The sequence below is a fragment of the Trachypithecus francoisi genome, unplaced genomic scaffold, assembly GCF_009764315.1.
Source record: "Trachypithecus francoisi isolate TF-2019V2 unplaced genomic scaffold, Tfra_2.0 Lachesis_group5, whole genome shotgun sequence".
Lineage (NCBI taxonomy): Eukaryota > Metazoa > Chordata > Mammalia > Primates > Cercopithecidae > Trachypithecus > Trachypithecus francoisi.
The window spans coordinates 12,807,002-12,831,963 of NW_022681470.1; the positions used below are offsets into that span (position 1 = coordinate 12,807,002).

Below are 24,962 nucleotides of genomic sequence, written 5' to 3' on the forward strand. Positions count from 1 at the left end.
CAAGCTAAAGATAGGTTTTAGTTCTAGAAATTTCACCAACTTCTCTTCTACTAGGCAGAAATCAAAGGAAGAAGAGTAAATAAGTTTTAAGGTCTAAAGGAAGCTTTCTTTCTCTTCTAGTTCAGTTTTTCTGTGAGAAAAACTAAAAATTATCTTCCTTTATCCCACTTTATTTCCTGTATTCCTTTAGCAAGTCCTTTCCAAAATTCTTTTCCCAAAAGCTAGCTGGCTAGCTTGCTTGCTTTTTAAAATATGGTTTATAAGAAAAAATTTCAAACATACAGAGAGTAGAAAGAATAGTATAATAAATACCATGGAATGATCACCTAGATTTAACAGTTACTATATTTATTATATTGACATCATTTCTTCTTTTTCTGAACTATTTTAACATATATGTGGAAATTATGATATTTTACCTCTAAATTCTTTTTTTAAAATATTTTCCTGTGTAACCATAACAACATTGTTACATCTAACAAAATTAGCATTAATCCTCTGTCATCAAATATTCAGTGCGTAATCAGATTTCTGTAATTATCCTCAGAATGTCTTTTGTAGGTGCTTTATTCAAATCAGATGCAACCAAATAAATCTAGCAATATAATGTAATTACTATTAAGTAATTTAAATGTAAGAATTAAAATTCTAAATGACTAAAAAATTATTACTTTTTTTAAAGCATGGAGCCAAGTTAGTTTTGTATTTGTCAGAGTTGATACATAATCACCAAGATGAATTGACTGAAGAAGAGCTAGACACAGCAGAACTGCTTATGAATGCTTTGAAGTTATGTGGTCACAAGTGCATGCCTCCCAGTGCATCAACAAAAGCAGACCTTATTAAAATGATCAAAGAGGTGAGTCAATGAAACCATAATACTTTCTTAGGAGATTCCATCATAGATAAAGAATGATTGACATTACTTTTTTAAGAACAGAGTATCATTGATGATGAACTTGAAGTGATTATTTTATTTTATTTTTCTATATACTGTATTGCTTTTTTCTATGAGAGAAGAAAAATAGGCTTATTTTAAGGAGCACTTTGTTCTCTGTGGTCATCAGTATCCATTATTATTAGCCTTCAGTGGAGGGAAGACTTTTAAAGTGACAAGCAAGCTGAAACGTATCTTGAGTTAGAGGTTCTTTAATGAAAAAGCAGAGTAAGGAGGCAAGCGACTATGTAAACTCATCAGGTTTAGCAACCCTGGTTAACCATTCTACTCTAATTTATGTGACCTAAATTGTATAGACACAGAATTAAAACATTATAACATTGTTTAGATGGTTCATTTATTTTAATATTCTGGTCTCCTAGGGACAATCGTTTTTCCTTTGTTAACTGGGTTTTAAAATGAGTTTGTTGGGCTCTGTGCCAGTGTTAGGTGAGAAATAATAAATTTTATATAGTATATTATCTAAATATTTTAGGAACAAAAGAAATATGAAACTGAAGAAGGAGTGAATAAAGCTGCTTGGCAGAAAACGGTTAATAATAATCAGCAAAGGTAAGATTTTGTATGTTCCAAAGGCATGTCTTTTAGGAATCTATTAGATTTCACGTATACTTTTAGTTTTAAAGTATCATATTTTGATAAATACATTCCATGTATTCTTAACTATGGACAATCTTATTATTTAGTCTCTTTCAGCGTCTGGATTCAAAATCAAAGGATATATCTAAAATAGCTGCAGATATCACCCAGGCAGTGTCTCTCTCCCAAGGAATTGAGAGAAAAAAGGTGATCCAGCATATTAGAGGAATGTATAAAGTAGATTTGAGTGCCAGCAGACACTGGCAGGAACTTATTCAGCAACTGACACATGATAGGTAAGCTGCGGGAGGACGATTAAAATTGTCTTCCATGAAGATTTAAGATGTTGATGTTAAACTGAATTTGTATTCCAGAATTCAGACTCATAAAATCATTTCATTAAATGTTTTTTTGTTTAATCATTTGTGATTTTTTTCATCTTAAAGAATAATCATACGAGTTTTTTTTAATTCTGGGGAAGAAAAGTAATGAGAGGCTCATTAGCTCGTCTAGATAGTAAAATTGGCTTAATTTTAAAATATAGTCTTTGTAAAAGAATAGAGAAATCACTGAAACAGGATGATTGAGAAAAATATATTTTTCTAACTAGTTTAAAATATGTATTACAAATAACAAAAAGAGGGAAATTAGGTATTATTCTCTAAATTTGGTTAAGATAACTGATTCATATGACTTTGGTGTACTAAAATACACTAAATATTAGACACTAAAGTAAATTCCAAATGGTTAAAAGAATTATTCAAAAAGTTTGTAAAGTAGAAGATAGTGGGATATTTGTCAGCTCTTTGAAGTATAGATGACTTTCTAAGTTCAAATGCAATAGAAGAAACTGCAAATATATCAATGGATTTTAACCTTAATTTTTTCCAGTGTGTTTAACAAACATAACAACAACAAAAAAGCCTGGAAATATATTTTCAGCAAATAAAGAGTTATTTTTATTGTTTGAAAAACGTATACAGATTCTAAAGTAAAATATTATGATCCCAGAAGTTCAAATGAGCAAAAGGCATGAACACATTCCTCACATAAGACAAATTGAATTACCAAACACATGGGAAAATATTCAATATTGCTAGAGGCTAATTTGGTTTTCTAGAACCTTTAGATACCACATCTTACTTTTTATGTTAAAAAAAATTTTGGCTGCTAATATTCACAGCAGGGTATTAGCTGTCCTTACTCAGAACTTTGGTGACATTGTACATTTTGACAATATATATTAGTAATCCTAAAAACGTTTTACTTCTAACTTCAGTTATCCTATTTTAGTGATTCTGTCCTAAGGAAAATATTCAAAGTATGGAAGGCAGGCCAGGCACAGTGGCTCACACCTGTAGTCTAGGACTTTGGGAGGCTGAGGCAAGAGGATCACTTGAGCCCAGGAGTTCAAGGCTACAGTGAGCTGTGAATATGCCACTGCACCTTGGCTTGGGCAACAGAGTGAGACCCTGTCAAAAAAGAAAAAGAAAAAGAAAATAAAAGTTTTCATCTCTGCGTTATTTATGCTAGTGAATGAATTAGAAACAAGTTATATATTAGCAGTAATATGGTTAAATACATCACAGTGCATCTACCTTCATATTGGGCAGCCATTCAAAATAATGAGATAAAGATAATACTGTTTCTGTAAAATAAGGCAAATTATAGAAAAATGATCATAATGATCATAACTACAAATTAAAAACAGATGCATGTTTTTTTAAAAAAAGACAACAACCACTACCAGTATTTTGGTATGTTTAGGGTATGAATAAGGGTGGTTTTTTAATCTTATTTATTTCTAAAATTGTATTTAATATGTTTTTCCTGTCTTATTTCATCTAAGATATAAATTTATTTTAAAATCTTTTTTAAAATGTGATTCATACCACAGAAAGAAACTGATTTTATTTGTTTCATTAGAGAGTAGGCAAAATGAGGCCAGGTGAGGTGGCTCATGCCTGTAATCCCAACACTTTGGGAGGCCCAGGTGGGTGGATCACTTGAGGCTAGGAGTTTGAGACAAGCCTGGCCGACATGATGAAACCCCATCTCTACTAAAAAAAATACAAAAATTAGCCGGGCACGGTGGGAGGCTGTAATCCCAGCTACTTGGGAGGCTGAGGCAGGAGAATCGCTTGAGCCTAAGAGGCAGAAGTTACAGTGAGCCAAGATTGTGCCACAGCACTCCAGCCTGGGTGACAGAGCCAGACTCCATCGCAAAAAAAAAAAAAAAAGTAGGCAAAATGGGAAATGTTAAAAATTAATTTGGAAAAAAATTTTTATCTAACCATATTAAATGCAGCATGTTATATTACTAAAGTGTTCATAGTAGTCTCATTATATATATTTTTAAACATTTAATAGTTGAAAGAAACTGGAAGCAGATCTTGCCTTCAAGCGAGGAACTGGGAGACTGGGATTCAGGAGCAAAAAGACAGATTTTATTACTTGTGCTTGTATATACATTCCCTAATCAAATGTATAAATATTTGGAGTTTTAAAATGAACAGATCAGTTGTGACTTATTCAATCTCTATAATGATTTTTTTATAGCTACAAGTCCTGAATGATCACTTAAAACATCCTTTAATCTTTTTATTTGCAGAGCAGTATGGTGTGACCCCGTCTACTATCCAACTTCATGGCAGTTGGATCCAACAGAAGGACCAAATCGAGAGAGGAGACGTTTACAGAGATGTTATTTAACTATTCCAAATAAGTATCTCCTTAGGGATAGACAAAAATCAGAAGGTAATAGTGGCTTCTTAACTCAACATATAAATATAGCAGAGAACTATGGTCATTAGATAAAGATAATGTTTACTTTTCTCCTCAACAGATGTTGTCAAACCACCACTCTCTTACCTATTTGAAGACAAAACTCATTCTTCTTTCTCTTCTACTGTCAAAGACAAAGCTGCAAGTGAATCTATAAGGTAATTTTGAATCCATAGACCTTCACTCTTTCATGAATATACAACAGTTTATTGTAGTGTTTATGTAATATTTATTTCAGATAATGCCATCATTTTCAGAAAAATCCTAAACAGGAAAGGCTCAAGGGAGGACAAGGTTATATGGCCAAAATCTAAAAGGAAATGACATTTCTGATAGCACGGGTTCATGGGATTTCAGTCATCATGTTCTGGCCCTTGTTAGTATACATGTATATACACACACATACACACACACGCACACGTACAGACACACACATATATACACACATATACATGTACACACACACACACATATTTTGTAATTGACTGTTTAACATCTCTGTAAAGTAGATAGAGCTGCCGGTGGTATCATCAAGAGGCAATATAATGTAGTGATTAAAGGTTCAGATTCCAGTTCCTGCTCTTACTAACTCTTTAATCTTAGGCAAATTACTTAACTTGTCTGTCTCAGTTACCTCATCTATTAAATGAAGAAATAATAATAGGTACCATAGCATTGTTGAGTATTAAGTATGTTATTATATATTATTGATAGTATTATCATTGCAGTTATTGTGGTTGTTATACCGATTTCATAGATAAAAAACTGAGATGCAAAGATGATTGGCTAAGAACACAAAGGAACTTTCTGATTCCAAATCTTGTTTTTCCTAGAATACTAGGCTTTTTTTAAAAAATGTATTTGAAGTATCAGAGGTGTGAAACAATGTTTGCTTACTAGAAAATATAAAATATTGATATATCTTTTAAATAACTTAATTTCTATATTCTGTCTACAGGTTATAGGGATTATTAGCCTTTTCTAGGCGTTTCAGTCATTTCTCTTCAACTAGAATGTTAAAAAAGGAGCTAATATTTTCATGTGGGTTTCAACAAGATACCTCATGCTATTGGAGCTCTATCTAGTCTGCTTTGCAGAAATCTTTTACTAGGTAAAATAAAGCATATACTCTCTGAAATTGGTCAAAGCATTTAGTCATAGTAATTTTAAATATGTTTTGACAGAGTAAATCGAAGATGTATCAGTGTTGCACCATCTAGAGAGACAGCTGGTGAATTGTTACTAGGTAAGTCAAATTTTGAAGAATTTTGCACGTATTCACCCTGCCTTATTTATTCTTAGGTTATTTAAAGTGTTTTTTTGACACCATGCCATTAAATTGGATAAACTTTCTGTAGTATCATATAGGCTAGTTTGTCTTAACATTATATGTGATTGCATATGACTCATGAATGTGTAGAAATGATATCTTATGTTCTGAAAAGCACATGAATAGCATTTTAATTTTTATAAAATTAAGTTTCTTCATGAATATGCAATTTTATATTTAACCATTTCTTTTATTATATGCAAATTTAGATTTTTTGAAGTGAAAAATTATTGGTATACTTACCTACTATTTTATTAGATATAACTGTCCATAAGAAATATGTGTACTTTAAGATTGTTCATAGTTTATATTCTCTATTGTACTTCTGAGAGAAAGGCCAAGATTGTTAGTCCATGGATACCTATATAGTTATATTTGGTTGGAAATTTTATTCTCAAAGTATGAAGGAAAACAGTTATACCACTTGGTCTCTATTCCCTTGAAGAACCAATTTGTATGCTGTAGGCTAGGTTCTCAAAGTGTGAGAACTCTGAATTAGTAGCATCAGCATCTCATGGGAGCTTCTTAGAATTGCACGTTCTCACGCCTCAGTCCAGACTTGATGCATCTGAAATTCTGAGGGTGGGACCCAGCAGTCTGTTCTGATGAGCTATCCAGTGATTTGATGTACCTTAAAACTTGAGAATGAATGTTGTAAGCTACAGCCTCCAAGGTCCAAGATGTGGAGCTTCAAGCCTGGTGGGACTAAGGATGGAGGCAGTACCCTTCTCTGAGCTAGCCGTGCCACTACTTCAGAGTCCACTCAGTACTCAAGGGTGATGAGCATGCAGGGGACAGAACCTCAGAGAAGTTCCCAACATTTTAAAACGCGATGTAGGGACGTGGGTTAGCAACAGCCAGCCTATGAAACAGGAAAAAGTTGGGGGCTATGTTTAGGGCCTACTCTACCCTATTGAGTGTCTCAGTCTGCAAAATAATTAAGGATTTTCCTTTTGCTAGATAATTTGGTTTACCACTTGACTTCAATTAGTGTGTAACAAAATAAAGCAAATCAATATCCTTGTAATGTAAGAGTAATGGTAATAATAAATAGCCAACATTTATTTAGCACTGAGCACATAAGCATTTTGCATATATTCTAATTTGATTCCCATAGTAGCTCAGTGAAATAGAGCTTCCTGCAACCTTTTTTTTTTTTAAATAAAGAAATTAAGACACAAAGAGGTAAAGCAACTTGCCCAGGACTTCATGGATACTATTCAAAAATATTTATTGAGTGCTAGGAACTGTGTCTAGGTAGTGAGATTCAAATTCAGACCAAAGGACTCCAGAGACCATGCATTAAACCATGAATAGTAGTGTGCACATACATTTTAAAACCCTTATATCCAATTACTTTCTGCAGGTAAATGTGGAATGTATTTTGTGGAAGATAATGCTTCTGATACAGTTGAAAGTTCGGTGAGTAGAAGCTTAAGTCTGTATTTACATAAATCTAGACAGATTCCAAAAGTGTATCAATTCAGTATAACTAGAAAGAAGGAAGAGCTATTAGAGTTAATTATTTGTCACTCTATGTATAGATTGGTCTGAGTTCCAAACATTTTTTAAAATATAATTTTAAAAAGAAGACTGTGCCATCTCCTCTGGCTCATGGCCCAAGTCTCATAGCAGTTAATATAAGTCATATTCTAAATGCTCCTATTATATCAATTTATGTTCATTTCTTCTTATTACTATCCTCTGTTGCAACAAATATCTACTCCTTGCCACTCCCAGTTCACTATCAAGTACCTTTGCCTTCAGAAAGGAAAAATATTAAATAATAGAATAACTTAAGTAATTCTGATATTCACATAGCTTAATGATAATTGTCATTATTCTAGACAGACTGGTATTAATCAGAAAATAAAGATTCTTCTTTTGTATAATAAAGCTTTTATTTGAATTATCTTTTATGCCATTAAAATATTTTTTGAGATTCCTGTAATAGGAGAAATAAGCTTTTTGTTTCAGAGAAGTTCTAAAGCCAGGAATTTCTAAGGATATACTAAATGAGATTATGTGTGGTTTAATTATCAATATATTTTTTATTTTACATAAATTAGGCCAGTCGCAGTGGCTCACGCCTGTAATCCTAGCATTTTGGGAAGCTGAGGCGAGTGGATCACCTGAGGTCAGGAGTTTGAGACCAGCCTGGCCAACATGGTGAAACCCTGTCTCTACTAAAAATACAAAAAAATTAGCCGGGTGTGGTGGCAGCACCTATAATCCCAGCTACTCAGGAGGCTGAGGCAGGAGAATCGCTTGAACCCGGGAGGCAGAAGTTGCAGTGAGCAGAGATCATGCCACTGCACTCCAGCCTGGGCAACAGAGCAAGACCCCGTCTCAAAAAAAAAAAAAGAAAGAAAGTAATGAGTGAAAACAAGAAATTTGGTTATAAAATAAATAATGTAAAAAAAATCATGAACATATTTAAAGTAGTCAGATATATGAACAGCATTCTTTTCTGACTTACATAGCAATTACCACAGGGTTTGTCCCAGATAGTAAAATATAGTTATGTTAATTTTCAAGATGTATCCTTTTATCAGCCAAGGAATGTAATAGTTGATGTGTGAGACAACTTTTTTGTGTGTCCAAAAGATGACAGTTTTTCACCTTAAAAATTCTACTCAATTTGTGTTTAACTCCATTTGACATGAGGTGTAACAGAAGAGTCTGAGTCCACCTGTCAAATATGTTGGTTTATTTTCAGTGCTTGAGGATACATTCACAAATGCTTGGTCTGGGATGACACCATTTAATTTTAAGTTAACTTGCATGCTATAAATGTATCTTATGTTTAAATAAAGAGGAAAAATTTTTTTAAAAATCTGAAAATGCCCTTGCTTCTTAATAGACAGAAAGATCCTTCCTTCCTATGTACTTTTGTAGTGTTGGTTCTTCTTATATAACATTTGGTATCTTGCATTGTGTATGCAACTGTGTGTGCAAATATTTCATGCCCCCTTTTTGACCTATACAGATTTATTTCATGCAGAGCACTTAGCAGAGTACCTTGTGCATAGATGGTTAATTAATATATGTTGAATGAATGTTGAAACTAAACAAAGGAGGAATTCAGTTTTAAGTATGAAAATACTACATTTTCATTAAGATGTCTTATCTTATTCGTGATATATTCCCTGCCTCTACTTATAAATATTATTTTGGACCAAGAACAATAGTAAAACACACATAGAGTAGGATAATTTGAATCTAAAAAAAAATTAAGGTTTTGGAAAGTTAAAGAGCCTGGGATAAAATAGTTCTTGGCAATTGAGTCCTAAATTTGCTCTGAGCTTCCTGTTAGTCAACACAGAAAAGTAAGTAAGTGAAATTTTTTAAAAAGGAAAAAAAACTGATTAAAAAAAAAAAGAAAACTAGGATGCAGGTTGATGTGAGGAGATAAATTCTAGCTAGTTTTAAACTTTAGTAGAAACTTCTTTCATTATTTCTCTATTAAAAACATGATTTAATTGTAACTGAATACATAATTTATGTATTCAGTTACAAAGACTTAGATGCACTTTTTTTTAAGTTTTTCTTGATTTTGTACTGTGGGAGGGACCTAGTGATGGCAGGATGTGTAGGCCCTGTGGTCCCCGTCTCTTCATTTCAGAATGTGGGGGTTTGTCTGAGTACACTAGGATTAATACTCTCAAGCAGTTTCAACCTTCCAGTGATTGTTTTCCCATCTTCTTTTCTTCTGCTGACCACCTAGCAGGGGAATGTATCTATTTGGTATGTGTTGATCTGTCAGCTTACATTCGGTGGGGCTTTATTTGCAGAAATGCCCCATTAGTTTCAGGAATGCTCCTCCAGAGAGTCCGCTTTCCCTTTGCTGGATGACTCGGAAGCATGAGAACTGTTTCAAAGCTTGGGCGTTTCCAGGCCATCCAGACATGGATTTACCCTAAATCTATATGATGGCAGGCCCACAATTTTGAATTCTCCGAGAAAGGCTTTTTTTCTGTTTTCTAGGTTCCAGGCCAAAAGAGACAAGCTTGCGTCCTGGTTATTCCCCTTTATTATTATTATTATTTTTTTCTTTTCTTTTTTTTTTTTTTAAGACAGAGTCTCACTCTGTCACCCAGGTTGGAGTGCAGTGGTATGATTTCGGCTCACCAAAACCTCCGCCTCGTGGGTTCAAGTGATTCTCCTGCCTCAGCCTCCCGAGTAGCTGGAACTACAGGTGCCTGCCACGACTCCCGACTAATTTTTGTATTTTTAGTAGAGATGGGGTTTCACCATGTTGGCCAAGCTGGTCTTGAACTCCTGACCTCAAGTGATCTGCCTGCCTGAGCCTCCCAAAGTGCTGGGATTATAGGCATGAGCCACTGTGCCCGGCCTATTCCCCTTTATTGATGGGCACGTTTGTTTGTCTAATCTTTCATTAGGCATCCCTTCCTAGGTTTTAGCTTTCTGAAGCAATCTCAATTCCACACCCCGATTCTAGGGGGCCAGGGCCTCATCTTCTGTGCTCAAGTTGCTGTGAACCTACATCAGTTCATTTCTGAAACTGGGGTATGTGCATACATGCATGCGTATGCAGACACATAGAACAGAGCAACCAGAGTATCACTCTCTGCTTAGTGCTGATTTTCCAGTTCCTCTACATTTTTGACCCCTGGGGATGTCATTTCCCTTGTTTTCTTGCAAGCTCAGCTATGTATTTAAAAGGATATTTGCTTAGTAAAAGAAGCCAACCTGAAAAGGCTATATACTGTATGATTTGAACTATATGACATTATGGAAAAGGCAAAACTCTATAGAGACAGCAAATAAATTAGTGGTTGCCAGAGGTTGGGGAGAGGAAAGGAGGGATGAATAGGTGGAGTCCCAAGGATTTTTAGGGCAATAGAGCTGTTCTGTATGATATTGTGATGGTGCATACATGTCATTACACATTTGTCAAAGCCCATGGAATGTACAACACAAAGAGTGAACCCTACTATAAACTGTGGACTTTATGTAAGAAAAATGGTAGCAATATTGTTTCATCAATTGTAATTAATGTCCCATACCAAATGCAAGATTTAATAATAGAGAAACTGTGAGTGCAGGGCCAAGGGAGGGGAGGATACACGGAAATTCTGTATTATCTGCTCAATTTTCTGTAAACCTAAAACTAGTCTAAAAAATAAAGCCTATTAATTTTTTTTCATTTCTAAATTTTATCAAACATTTTGAGATGTTTTGCATTGGGAGAGTTTTCAGGTAATCTTGTCTGCCATCTACCACAAAAAGAAGATTTTCTGTTTTGTTTTGATGCTTTTTAAAATCTAAAATTAAAATAATTATTTGTATTTCTGGCAAAACAAATATTTTTGCCTATTTCTTTGTCTTAGAGCCTTCAGGGAGAGTTGGAACCAGCATCATTTTCCTGGACATATGAAGAAATTAAAGAAGTTCACAAGCGTTGGTGGCAACTGAGAGATAATGCTGTAGAAATCTTTCTAACAAATGGCAGAACACTCCTATTGGCATTTGATAACACCAAGGTAAATTCACCCTTATTAATTGATATATATTGTTTAAGTGCTCATGGGCCAATGTAACTATACTCATACTGAAATCGAATAAAAATTGCCGTATTTCTTAGTCCTGATTAAAGTGAAGCCTTTGTTATATGAGGATTGTCTTTTACCTCCAAAATGAGGTAAATTCTGATTCCCCCAAATGACTGAAAGGAGTAATTTAAACTTGCTCAGTGCTGTAGCGGAGTCCATCTTTGACAAACTCTCTTGACCTCTAATCCTGTCGGCCACCATTTCTCTGCTCTCCTTTATAGAAAACCTGTTGGGGAAAGTTGCATATGCTTGCTGCCTCCAGTTTTCTTTTGAAATGCTTCAGGCAGACTTTCTTCTCACAACTCTCGTCAGGGTCATCGGTAACCTCTATGTTGCTAAACCCCTAATGTCATAATCTTTCTTTGTCCCCATTTTACTTGACCTATCGGCAGTGTTTGACCCAGCTGATTTTTCTCTCTTTAAATAAAACCTTCCTCCCTGACCTTCTGGGTTACCTCCTTTAGGAGGTAAGGGATGCTTGGTGGAGAGGGAGGGGTGGTTATTTTATAGAGTCAGGGAGGGCCTCTCTGATAGGAAGATCAAGTAGAATGCCAAGTCTTTGCTTTGTTAAGTTCCAGTTCTTCAGAGTTTTGAATGCTACTGGTTGTAGGTATTCAATTCATATTTGTTGAATAAATGAATGCCTCCTTTTCCTTCCAGGGCTTGGCTTATAGTCTGTCATAAATTCCTTTCTGTGGACCTTAGCATCAACAATTGGCAACCTTCAGATTTAGGCTACAGGTTTAGGATGTTCTATTCTCTGTGGTTTTGCCTGTTCCATAACTACCAGTAGATTTCCTCATTAAGTTCGCTCTCTCATTATCCATATCTGTGGCTCTTCTTCCTATGTCTGAAGCATATGCCTGCTTAGAATGGGTATTTCATATCTGTTTTTAGCAAAGTTGTCTTGTCTGTTTTTTTCATTTATTAGCAATCATTATTTAATTGCTTTAAAAGAACCAATACCCTTTTTCTGTGACAAAACTATTGTGAATCTCTAAAAAAGAGAGTTTATGTTTTCAATCAGTAGTGAAAATCAAATATCCTATTTACATAGGATTATTTATTCTTATGAGAGAAATATTATCACTCCCATATTATAGACATGGTAACTGTAGCACAGAAGGCTAGCAGGAAAATAGACCACATCTGTCCAATTCAGAAGACCATGCTGTTTCTACTATACCATATTGCATTTATTTAGAATGAAACTCTTCTTTTTTCCTTATTTTTTTTTTAGTGTCTTAAGTGACTTTTCTATACAAACTTTTTCTTAGAAGTTTTTTATTAACATATTTCTCCCGCAGCAAAGCATAGTGGTGAAGAGCCCAGCCTTTGGAGGATGACCTGGACTTGAATCTCAGTTCTCTACCCATTAATGTTACTGAGAAAAAAATATTTTCTTGGAGGACATGAGATTTGTAACATGTCTATAATGTCATGGGTTCTTTGCAGAAAAGTGCCAGTAAGACTAAAAATAATATCTGGGGTTTTTTTTCTACTTCCCTTTTAGGTTCGTGATGATGTATACCACAATATACTCACAAATAACCTCCCTAATCTTCTGGAATATGGTAACATCACTGCTCTGACAAATTTATGGTATACTGGACAAATTACTAATTTTGAATATTTGACTCACTTAAACAAACATGCTGGCCGATCCTTCAATGATCTCATGCAGTATCCTGTGTTCCCATTTATACTTGCTGACTATGTTAGTGAGACACTTGACCTCAGTGATCCGTTGATATACAGGTAAGTTAAAAGAACCTTTAGAGTTCATCTATTCATATGTTGTACTTCTTTATTAAAGTTTTTATTATGAAAAATTTCAAACATGCATAAAATAGAAGAATTATATAAGAACCCAAATACCTATCACCCTAGTTCAACAGTTGTGAATTATGAAGATTTTTGCCAAACTTACATTATCTTTTTTTCTTCTATAAGGCAAATCACAGACATCTTGTTATGTCACTTCTTTGTTCTGCAGTATGCATCTCTTTAAAAAATAGAACACCTTAACCACAGTGCTATTATCACATGTAAGAAAATTGACAATAATTCCATGATATCATCTAATATCTAGTCCATTTCCAAATGTCCTCTGATTCTCTCAAATATAGTTTTTTATAGTTGGTTGTCTTGAATCAGGTCCATTATCATGTTTGGTTGCTATATCCCTGAACATATACCTAGAATCGCCTTTTTTTTTTTTTTTTTTTTTTTTGAGACAGTGTCTTGCTCTGTCACCAGGCTGGAGTGCAGTGGCACGCTCTTGGCTCACTGCAACCTCCGCCTCCTGGGTTCAAGCGATTCTCCTGCCTTAGCCTCCCACATAACTGGGACTACAGGCATGTGCTACCACGCCCAACTAATTTTTGTATTTTCAGTTGAGACGGGGTTTCACCATGTTGGCCACGCTGGTCTCGAACTCCTGATCTCAGATGATCCACCCATCTCAGCTTCCCAAAGTGCTGGGATTACAGGTGTGAGCCATCACGCCTGGCCAATTTCTGAGTCTTTTTGACAAGACCATATTAGTTTCCTTGCTTTCTGACACAACAAAACATCCTAGGCTCACCTTGTCTGTTTTCTTCCAATAAATTTAGAAGAAATGAGAGAATGGGAAATCAACATTTTGAAACCTCTAGTGAAATAATTGATTCAAGCAATAATCATCAATGGATTAAACCATTAGGTACAAATTCAATGGGAGCCTGAGCCCACAGATCAAACTGAGCATCATTAGAGTGGAATATCATAGGCTTCCTGATACAATACAATATAAAGCTCACTCCTCTCAACCATGCAGAATGATAAAAAAAAAAAAAAGGAAAATATATATAAAGCTCACATCAGCACCTATAAAGGATTCTTGACAAATAAAGAGTTGAACCTGAACCTAAGCAAGACTTTTCCAGTCTCTAGGAAATATAGGGGTTATGGGAACAAACTAAATGATGTCACAGGAAGCAATCAGAAAATACAGAATGTGAAGCCTCCAACAGAATAAATGACCTGGTTTTTCCAACAAGTCAGTGTCAAGAGAAAATAAAGAGAAAAAATACATAAATACATAAAAATACATAAATATAAAAAATAATGGCTGGCTGGGCGCAGTGGCTCACGCCTGTCATCTCAGCACTTTGGGAGGTCGAGGTAGGTGGATCACAAGGTCAAGAGATCGAGACCAACCTACTCTACTACTAAAAATACAAAAATTAGCCAGGCATGATGGTGCATGCCTGTAGTCCTAGCTACTTGGGAGGCTGAGGCAAGAGAATGGCTTGAACCCGGGAGGCAGAGATTGCAGTGAGGTGAGATCACACCACTTCACTCCAGCCTGGGCGGCAGAGTGAGAGACTCTGTCTCAGAAAAAAAAAAAAAAAAAAAAAAAAAGTAGGCAGCCATTTTAAGTGATTTTGCTCTATTTTTAGATGTTAATTTGTATCTATTCTATAAAACTGTTTTTAACAAAGTTTTTATGATTAGAAAAATCTCAAAGACAAAATTAGTGCACTTAATACCACTAATTTCAACATTCCTAGAAAATAGTAATTTCTATTTAAAAAAAAAAAGATGTATCAACATATGGTTAAGCAGACCTGGTTTGACTCACTGAAATTTAGGTAAATCTTGCTGTCAGTCTAGTTATGGTGCTGCAGGTTGAAATCCAGGTGGTCCATGCCCGTGCCAGACCAGATGGTTCCTCAGCCAAAAAAGCCTGCCCTTCTTCATCAGAGCTTTTTCTTTTGAGCCTTCAAGTGCCACACAGGGACACAGATTCTGATTCTGACACAGAATCAGAACCACATGATTCTGTAGCTTGTAAAAGTGAGGATTCATTCCTGGAAGGATGAGGATTCATTCTCCTGCTTCAAGGAATGGTGTCGTGTGGTTCACATTCTGTGAACACCGGCACCGACACCTTTGTATGCGTGCATACATACTCTGCACTATGTACAGTGTATCACTCACCATCTGCTAACTAGGTAGCAAAATATTTATTTCAGTTCTCACTCTCCAAATCTCAGCTTGGTCATTTTAAGCACGTGTTATTTCTTCAGTTTTTACTAACTAGGCTAGTAATTACACAGCGTCTTCCTCTGTTCCTAAGTTCTGTCGAAATTGTCCTTCACTCTACACTGCCTAACTAGATGTAGAGTCTGGAAAATGGGACACTAACTTTCAGGGCTTGGTCTAGGAATCTGCTCCCACAAGCAGCATCAGTTACGATTCTAGAGGAAGCTGCAGAAGAGAAAGAAGGATAGTAGTAGCCATTCTTATTTAGGCTACTTGTAAGTCAGTAATTCCTAATACTGACCTGGCTCTGTGGGGAAAATTCTACCTTAGTTTCTGAAATCATAATTTTGAATGGTGACTGTTAGTTGCAAAACAACATGTTTAAGCAGAGAAATAAGGGCGGAGCATTTTGTTGACCACTTACCAACTTACAAGATGCAGACATCTAGGGAGCTTAATCTTGACAGTATCAAAATATTTAATTTTTAAAATTATCCTTTTCTCGTAGAAATCTCTCTAAACCTATAGCTGTTCAGTATAAAGAAAAAGAAGATCGTTATGTGGACACATACAAGGTAGCTTTTGTTTTTACTCATACTTTATTAAATGAAAAATTGTGTTTTGTTTTACAGACTTGTGTTTTACCTGATTTTAAATTTATACAACCGATTTTTTACCTTCTTGTACTAGGATTGACCGACAGCTAGAAATCATTATGTGAAATGAAATATCATCTTCTATCCTGATTTTCTGAGAACACTTTGCCCAGAAAAAGAATACATTCATTTTGGCACAAATTGAAAACCAATAACTCATTGTTTATTCAAGTATATAGTAATCACATTCCTTATAAAAATCACAAAGATTTCCAGGGATCTGCTATTCATATCCCCTAGTGTTATTTATATAATAGTGTTAATATTTTTATAATGTACCGTAACCATTAGTCATATTCAGGAAATTATTCATTGGTTTATTAAACAAAAATTTATTAGATTTTAACATTTTAAAAAGAAAATGAATTACCTTTTTCTGTGAAGTTAACATTAATGAAATTCTATTGGAAATTCAAAAAAATGCAATAACTACACATTACATTCTTCACAGGAGTATCAAGACAGGAGCAACTGAAACACTTTTCTCATATTCATTACATTATTTTATGCCACAGTTCCTGAAACATCCCTCTAAGCATCTTATGACTGTCACTACTTGATTCTTCAGCAGTTGAAAATACATCATTGCTGTGGGAATCAAGAAGTAACTCTTAATTCACTATACCTGACTTTGTTATCAGAATCAGACAGAAGCTATAGGAGACAAGAATAGTGACAGATATTAAATGTTTGGTTGAACTTCCTACTTTATGATGGGAAGACAGGAGTAGTGAAAAATCACCATATTCTCTTTTTTTTTTTTTTATCTCTGGTAACTGCACTGTAAAACAGACTTAAAATGTTATATTATTACCAATAATGTGACATAGTTTTTACATTTCTATTGCATTTCTACTTCTAGAGAAGCAGTTCTCTAAACAACATAGCATTACATCTTGAAACTCTTTTGAAATGAAGACATCTCTAGTGACAGAAGCACCTCTCATTTGTTGGGTGCTTGATCAGCTTAGACATTATGAGCCATTAGTTAGGAGGTGGAGTGCTCAAAGTTGGGTAGGTTACCTATGAAGGAATGAAAGAGTGAATGTGGAGATGGGAAATGCTTCTGAGTGTTTGGGTCTTAGTGAGGCACCAAGGAGAAGACTCCCAGACACTCAAGGAGGCTGAAGTCTCTGGGGCAAGAGTGGGAGGGCCAGCCATGGAGAATGGCCTCAAAGGGGTAGTAGAGAAGGAGAGAATAAAAACCATCCAGCACTTTTCTAGTGTTGCCTGGAGCCCACCGTCATGAATTCTCTGGATTCACTGTTTCTTTCAGTACTTGGAGGAAGAGTACCGCAAGGGAGCCCGGGAAGATGACCCTATGCCTCCCGTGCAGCCCTATCACTATGGTTCCCACTATTCCAACAGCGGGACTGTGCTTCACTTCCTGGTCAGGATGCCTCCTTTCACTAAAATGTTTTTAGCCTATCAAGGTAAGAATTTTTTTTAGTAACTGCATAAAAATCATGTTGGGTCATCAGGAAGGAAAAACAAACAAACAAACAAAAACTTAGGACTGACTTTCTAAGAACTATTGAGACTAATCAAACTACAGGAAAAAGAATTCTATTTATTCCTTCCCCAAAATTCTCCTCAAAAAAGCTATAGTAAGCCAAATCATCTTGCTAATGTCTCAAATTTTAGCCTCAAATTAAATGTCTAAGTTTATAGAAGTGCAATTCACTTTTTAAAAATTAAGATATAATTCACAAACCATGAAATTCACCCTTTTAAAGTTTATGCAGTTCACTTTTTAAAGACATTCTACCTAATACTTATTTCAAATCCAGTAAGTACCTTTGGAGCCTATGTACATTATTGTAGTTTATTATAAAGGCAAGTACATTATTGAGGTTTATTATAACTAACTAGTTAATAAAAGAGGCACACTGGCAACTGCACTGTGGTAGCTTTCTAGTTAATAATCTTCTACCTCAGCATTTTAAGTGACAGACTGGAGGCCTGAACGTGACTTAGATAAGAGTGAATTTATATTTTTATGCAAGGTGGGACAGACTCACCTGTAGTTTCTAATGAGAACTGTGATGTTAGTTCTATAGCTCTTTCTCATGGAATCCAGAATACTTTGAGGAATCATTATCCGTTCTTTTACTCAACCATTCTTGAACTACGTCATGCCTTTTACTCATGTACAACCTATTGGAGGAATGAATTTGTATTCACTCTTATTGGTCTACAGAAGGGGCTTTCCTATGTTTGTCTCTCTGTAAGTAAACAGAACAAATGTTCTATATGACAGCTGTTCAAATATTTGAAAATTGTTCGCCTGTCCCCTTTCTCTCTCTGTCTTGTTTTTCCCCTGGCTAATTATCCTTGGTTAATTTGACAGCAGATTGAGGGCCTCATGGATGCATGGTCCTATCCCAGCTGCTGCAAGGAATACCAAAAAATAAATAGGACAGTTTAGTACTAAATAAGGTGTTTTTTAAACCAGTGTTTAAGCCATCCTTGTTTGCTGTGGTTTCCAAGCCTGTCACTATTCTGAAGATCTTTCTGGACATGTTCAGATTTGTGAATGCTCTTGACGAAAAGAAAAAGACAATCAAAATAAAAAAGAATAATTCAGATGTGTTTGGGCCCCTACAGTGTTTAACAGAACTGTTACCTCCCTCCATCCAAAACTGCATTTCATTTAATGTAGCCCAAGAATCCATTAATATAAAACTACAAATCAACTAAAATTTATAAATATTTTTATTCATGTTACTATTATGAATGTATTCATATATAATATGTTTTCTTCATTATGTATTTATGAATATATTTTGTTTAAAACCTAGGACTACCTCAGTCTCCATTCACTTTCATCTTACTAGTTTCAAGTGATATCTCTTGGCTTTTGAATTCATTTCTTTGGTTTAGTACAGGGATTCTCCACCTTGGCACTGTAGTCATTTCGAGCTGCATAATTTGTTTGTCATGGGAGCTGCTCTGTGCATTGTAGGACATTTAGCAGTACCCCTGGTCTCTCGCTACTAGTGCCAGTGGTACCACCACTGCCCACAGCCCATCCCCCCAGTTGTGAGAATCAGAAGTGTTGCCAGACATTGCCAAATAAACCCTGGAGGGCAAAAGTGCTACTGGTTGAGAACCACAGGTTTAATATATGCATATTCTAGATAATAGGAATTTGTAGTAGTACTGTTTAATAAAATGTAGGAAAATACAGCGAATCTTAAAATCTGAACAGAACCTACCTGATGTGCTTCTCTTGTTCCATATTTCTTTAGTCTTAACTCTAGATCCTTTGACCTCACCATAGCGTTACAAAATTACCTTAATTTTTCTGTTTAGTTTTTTGTTTGTTTTTGAGAATTACCTTAATTTTTCTGAATTCCATTTTGATTGATAACTTTTTCTACTGAGTTAGTAGGTATTTCTTTAAATGGCCTTCCTTACTTTCTGAGAAAAAGTATATGTTCCTAAACCTTATTTCTTCCCAGATTTTATTTAGTGGCCAGCCAATGCCAACTGACTCAACAGAATAGATGAGAAAGTAATACAAGTGACAGAAGATGTTGCTCAGCAGAGCAACTAAGGCTGGGAGAAGAAACCTGACGCCGCGATGTGTTTGTGGCAGTCTCCAAATGAAAAGATGTGTTCAAATTTCAGCACGTTCACAGGCGTTTTAGATGATGCAATATGGTTCCTAAGAAACGTGTAAACTGCTACTGTTTTCAGGGGCCAGCTTTTGGATATCATTTAATATTCTAGGCCTTTTCCTATGGCTAGGAAGTCTGATCATTGTTGGCAGAAAAGAGAGTTCAAACTTAATTCTTGATTATTAATAGTCTACCCTGGGGAAAAAATGAACAAAAGAGGGACTATGCTTAATTTTATTTTCATCCATAGGAAAGTTTACTCAATTCTTTAGCTCAGAGTTAGAACACCCAAAAAACAACGCACCGTAACATACGCCAACCCCCGCCCCCTACCAGGAAAAAAAAGAAAAGAAAAGAAAGGAGAAAAAGTAGTCTTAACAATTCAAAGTGAAGGAATCATTTTGCTCCCTGATGGGGAAAAAACTGTCTACCTACTTGAACTTCAGTTTTCCTTTTTCATTATTCATTCATTCAATAAACCAACCATTATTGAGTATCCATTATGTGCAAGGTATGGGTGATATCCCAGGGCCCTATTTTTGTGAAACTTTCATTCTACTTTGATAGATAGATGATAGTTCAACAAATAAATGATATAAACTAATCTAAGTATATGTATTACAAAAGCATAGAACAGATGAAAAATATAATATCTCAAGTTTATAGAAATACTTATTTTCAAGAACATGAATAACTTCTTTTAAACTATGGGCAAACAAACTGAGCATTATTTTAATCTTTTGAAGTAGCAAAAGTAAATTAATTATGATAGGCCTCAAATAGAATTAGGTCTTTGTGTCTTAATTGTATTATTTGTATTTTTTCAAAGATCAAAGTTTTGACATTCCAGACAGAACTTTTCATTCTACGAATACAACTTGGCGACTCTCATCTTTTGAATCTATGACTGACGTGAAAGAACTTATTCCAGAGTTCTTCTATCTTCCAGAGTTCCTAGTTAACCGTGAAGGTATAGCAATAAATTATTTCTTATTTATATTTCTGAGGGCTTGTGGTTATTTTGTAATTTTCCAAAAATGAAAATAGCTTTTTTAAGTCCGAAAAATTTGAGTCCCCAAATAAGAGAAAATGTTTTTTATTAAGTATATAATTCTATTTTCAAATAAGCTTGAAGATTTTAAGTATTTTATAGTACTAAATATGTTTGGAAAACTGTAACTTTTAACTATTAAAATTATTTGTAACTATGTATTTTTATTTTATTATAGAAATTGCTTTATTCTTTTTTCTGAATACAAAAGTTATAATGTGCTAATTACTTTAAAAATAAGAGGTATGGCTTTATTGAAAGCAAAATGTAAATTAACTGAAATCTCAATTATTTTATGAGGAATGACCAAAATAAAAATAAAATACTCTGGTCAGAATGATCTAATAACCAAAAGGAATACTGGAGTATAAAATTAAATTTTCTGTGATGCCAACCAACAGTCTTGGCTGCCAACCTTAGCTCTTCTTAAATAGAAGAGCAGCTAACCCTTTAAGGGATGTCTTTGGGTCATTTCTTACGTTACTTAATTCTATAATTTTATGTGATCCTTAAGAGCATATGAAACTGAGCCTTAAGAAGTTGGTGTTGGGCAAATTATGTTAGAATTTTGTGGTATAGTATCTGTGTCTCTGAGGTTGTTTGATTGATTATTGAATCATCAGTAGATTCATGCCACCCTAGAGCTTGTTTCATAGTGTTGCTCGAGTGAGAAATGCCTCAGTCAAACATCAGCACCTGCAATTTGGGGTGCCTGCCTCAAAGCTTTTCATTTAGGACTCCTGTTTAAATCTACTCCCTGTTTTTTCTGTCCGTGGTCTCTTATATGTATGTTCTAGCTATCTATGGCTGTATAACAAATAATCTCAACACTTAATGGCTTGAAACAATAACAAATTTATTATCAATCATGGATAATAAAATTATTTTTTATTGGTCAGAAATAAAAAAAATAGGTCAGAAATTCAGAAACAGCTCAGCCAGGTGGTTTTAGCTCAGGGTGTCTCATGCTGTTGCCTTCAGGTTTCTGGAGGTGGAACAGGCAGAGGATGAAGCCTTAGGTAGCTGGAGCACATCACCCTCTCTTCATGCTGTGTTAGTGCTTTTTCATGTGGTCTCTCTGTGTGGGCTAGTTTTGGGCTTCCCCACAGCACGGAAGCCCTGGATGTCCTACTTGGCAACTCAGGGTTCCAAAGACAAGCGTTCCAAGAGGGAGACGAACAGAGGCTGCATGGCCTTTTCCAGCCTGTTCTTAGCAGCCACGCAGCATCACTTCCACTGTAATCTTCCTATTCGTTGAGGCAGTCACAAGTGCCTTCCTAGATTCAAAAGAAAGGAAGATAGACTTTGCCTTGTGATGGAGAGCAGCAAGATTCTGGAAGGGCATGCAAGACAGGAAATGCTGTTATAGCCAATTTTGGAAAATACAATTTTCTACAGCATATATCACATCATTTCCTATCAGTGTTCCTCTGGGACTCTCGTACATCAGTTGTCTGCTTTGAGTCAGGAGTGTCTGCCTCTGTGATGTTCCCTCAGAACACCTGAAAGCTGGGAAAGCTTGAGTTTATACAAATACCCTGTTATGCACCCCATCCCCAGCCCATTCCCAGGTGCCTCCTTCACTGTTAAATAAGTTCCTGCTGCTGCCTCTCCTGAAGCCACACACATGGAGTTCCGCAGGTGCTCAGCCAGTCCATCCTAAATCAACCATGCAGCTCCTCCGTACGATGACTGCTGAGCTTTCTGAGATGCTCCCATCCCCATCCCATGTGAACTTATATATGCCCTTGATTTATATTCCATATCATATCATTTCAAAATACTTCCCAAGTATTTTGGTGAAGAGCCTTCTGTTTTTCCAGATCAAAACTTAATTTTATATGGAGCTTAATCAGCTTTAAAAGGTCCTTTTAAATTGGTATTATGTTGTGGTGTTCAGCAAACTAGAAAATGTAGCACAAAAAGCCATTTCTGTTTAAAGGTAACATTTCCTTTAGGATAATTTTTTTAAATAAGCACTTCTGAGATTTTTGTTTATACTGGCAGACTGATGAGACAATTAGATATTAGCTCATTTACATCACAGAAGAACCCTCTTATTTCCTGTGTTGGGATAATTTTGTTATCTATGGGAATGCTTAGTAGAAAGGAAGTCAGAACAGACCTATAGACTTATAAAATTAATAGACTGTGGCAATTCATTCTAAGAATGTATATACTTTATATTAGTTGAGTTTTTAAACTATAGAATACTAATATTTACTAAATATAATCTTAAATTTATTAAAATGTTAATGCCAGTAGTTCAGAAATGCTTCTACAAAGCCTTAGCTGGATTCTAATCGGGTTTACAATTGAATAGATATATAAGTACTAAATGCCCTCGAAGAAGTGAATAGTGAGAATATTGGAATTAGTAGGCAATGGTTTTCTCCTTTTCTTCAATATATTATAAAGTGGTAGAAAGATAAAGTTGAAAGATCTCAAATTTAATTATGATAGCATTAGCTCACATAACCCTATTAGTAGGTAAATAAGTAGATGAGCTGTGGTGTTTCTTATTTAAAATGTAAATCCTCCTTCCTATTCCTTTTTTCGGTTGTAGCACACAAACAGCCATTTTTGTGAACTCTTAAGAACTGCTCTGTGGCTGAATGAAACCTGTTTTGGGAAAGTTGAATATTAATATTAATCTTCTCTTTTAGGTTTTGATTTTGGTGTGCGTCAGAATGGTGAACGGGTTAATCACGTCAACCTTCCTCCTTGGGCACGTAATGATCCTCGTCTTTTTATCCTCATCCATCGGCAGGCTCTAGAGTCTGACTACGTGTCCCAGAACATCTGTCAGTGGATTGACTTGGTGTTTGGTTATAAGCAAAAGGGGAAGGCTTCTGTTCAAGCAATCAATGTTTTTCATCCTGCTGTAAGTGACTCTTTTAAAATAATCTATATTTATATAAGATAGAACCTGAATATTTTGAGGTTAGTTGTTCGACTGTTCCTTTAAAACACCCAAGTTACCAAAGAGAATTGGTAGTAGCATTAAACCATCACCTAAGATTTTTCAGGTTTTATATTTCCTCTCATTAAAAACAAGATACTATCTTTTTCAGAGGTTACCATCCCCAGGTTTGATGATTCACTAGGTGAACTTGAGGATTCAGCATATAGTCATCCTTCTAGTTCAGGTTTATTACAGTAAATGATACAAAGTAGAATCAGCGTGGGGCAAAGTCTGGGAGAAACCAAGCACAAACATCCAAGAATCTACCCCTGGTAAAGCACAAAGAGCATACTCAACCTCCTCCAGCAACGAGTCATAATAACACATGTGATATGTTGTCTGCCAGGGAATCTCATGAGAGACTCACTGTATAAGATTTTTATTGAGGTTGACAATGTAGGCACCCTCTGCCTCACACATACTGAAATTCCAGCCTCTCAGAAGGAAAGCAGTTGTTCTGTATAAACCGTGTTGTTTGTACAGTTTAGGCACAGTAAGTCACTCTTATCAATTAGGGAATGGTAGGACCTCTCCTGAAATTCGAGTTCCCAGACAACAGGCAAGGGCCAACTTTGCAAGCAGGCCTTTCCAGAGATAGCAGTCAATCTTGCTATGTTAACTCTTTTCTGCACACTATCCTACATACATGGTCTACTTTAAAATGGCATCATGTTTTCTTATTACAGAAAAAGTACTTGTACTTTGTTAGAAAAATGTATATAATACAGACTAGCAACAGGGAGAAATTTTAAAGTCCACTTTAATATCACCATCCAGAGATAAATAGTAAAAGCACCTTTAGACTTCTTTCTATAGATATGTATCATTCCATTTATATAATAATAATATTAATGCTATTTGGTAACCTTTTCTTCTCCCTAATAAGATAATCTTAAATTTATTCAAGTCATTAGGTATCATTCTACATTATTTTTAATGGCTTCTTAGTATAGGTAGAGCATTCTTAATCCAAAAATCCAGAATTCAAAATGCTTCAAAATCAGAAACTTTTTGAGTGCCAACATGATAATCAAAGGAAATGCTCATTGGACCATATCAGATTTCAGATTTTTGGATTAAGAATACTGAACTGCTAAGTAAATAATGCTAATATTCCAAAATCCCCCCCAAAACCCCTGAAATCTAAAACAATTCTGGTTCCAAATGTTTGTATAAGGTGTACTCAACATATGTTCTCAAGTATAGCTATAGAATAGTTTATTTAGCAGTCTTCTATTGTTGGATATTTAGTTAGGATTTGTTTGCTATTAAAATTAATATTTCTATGGTTATTTTTAGGTACATCTTTACTTCCTTAAGATAAATTCCTAGAAGTAGAATTGTTACATTTTTATTTTTTATTTATTTATTTATTTGTGAGATGGAGTCTTGCTCTGTCACCCAGGCTAGA

At 35.2% G+C, this 24,962-nt stretch overlaps 1 protein-coding gene across 6 annotated transcripts in view; it reads left to right on the forward strand.

Moving 5' to 3' along the window:
- The window catches only part of LYST (lysosomal trafficking regulator), a 223,564-nt gene that overhangs the window by 157,600 nt on the left and 41,002 nt on the right, over nucleotides 1-24,962 (forward strand). For all 6 annotated transcript variants that reach the window (XM_033198012.1, XM_033198015.1, XM_033198016.1 and 3 more), the window contains 13 exons: nucleotides 683-859; nucleotides 1,434-1,510; nucleotides 1,645-1,833; nucleotides 4,149-4,294; nucleotides 4,383-4,479; nucleotides 5,506-5,567; nucleotides 7,018-7,073; nucleotides 11,006-11,158; nucleotides 12,741-12,985; nucleotides 15,765-15,831; nucleotides 17,189-17,345; nucleotides 20,365-20,505; nucleotides 23,253-23,470. In XM_033198012.1, the coding sequence (XP_033053903.1) occupies nucleotides 683-859; nucleotides 1,434-1,510; nucleotides 1,645-1,833; nucleotides 4,149-4,294; nucleotides 4,383-4,479; nucleotides 5,506-5,567; nucleotides 7,018-7,073; nucleotides 11,006-11,158; nucleotides 12,741-12,985; nucleotides 15,765-15,831; nucleotides 17,189-17,345; nucleotides 20,365-20,505; nucleotides 23,253-23,470 (1,785 nt within the window). The remainder of the gene's footprint in view (nucleotides 1-682; nucleotides 860-1,433; nucleotides 1,511-1,644; nucleotides 1,834-4,148; nucleotides 4,295-4,382; nucleotides 4,480-5,505; nucleotides 5,568-7,017; nucleotides 7,074-11,005; nucleotides 11,159-12,740; nucleotides 12,986-15,764; nucleotides 15,832-17,188; nucleotides 17,346-20,364; nucleotides 20,506-23,252; nucleotides 23,471-24,962) is intronic.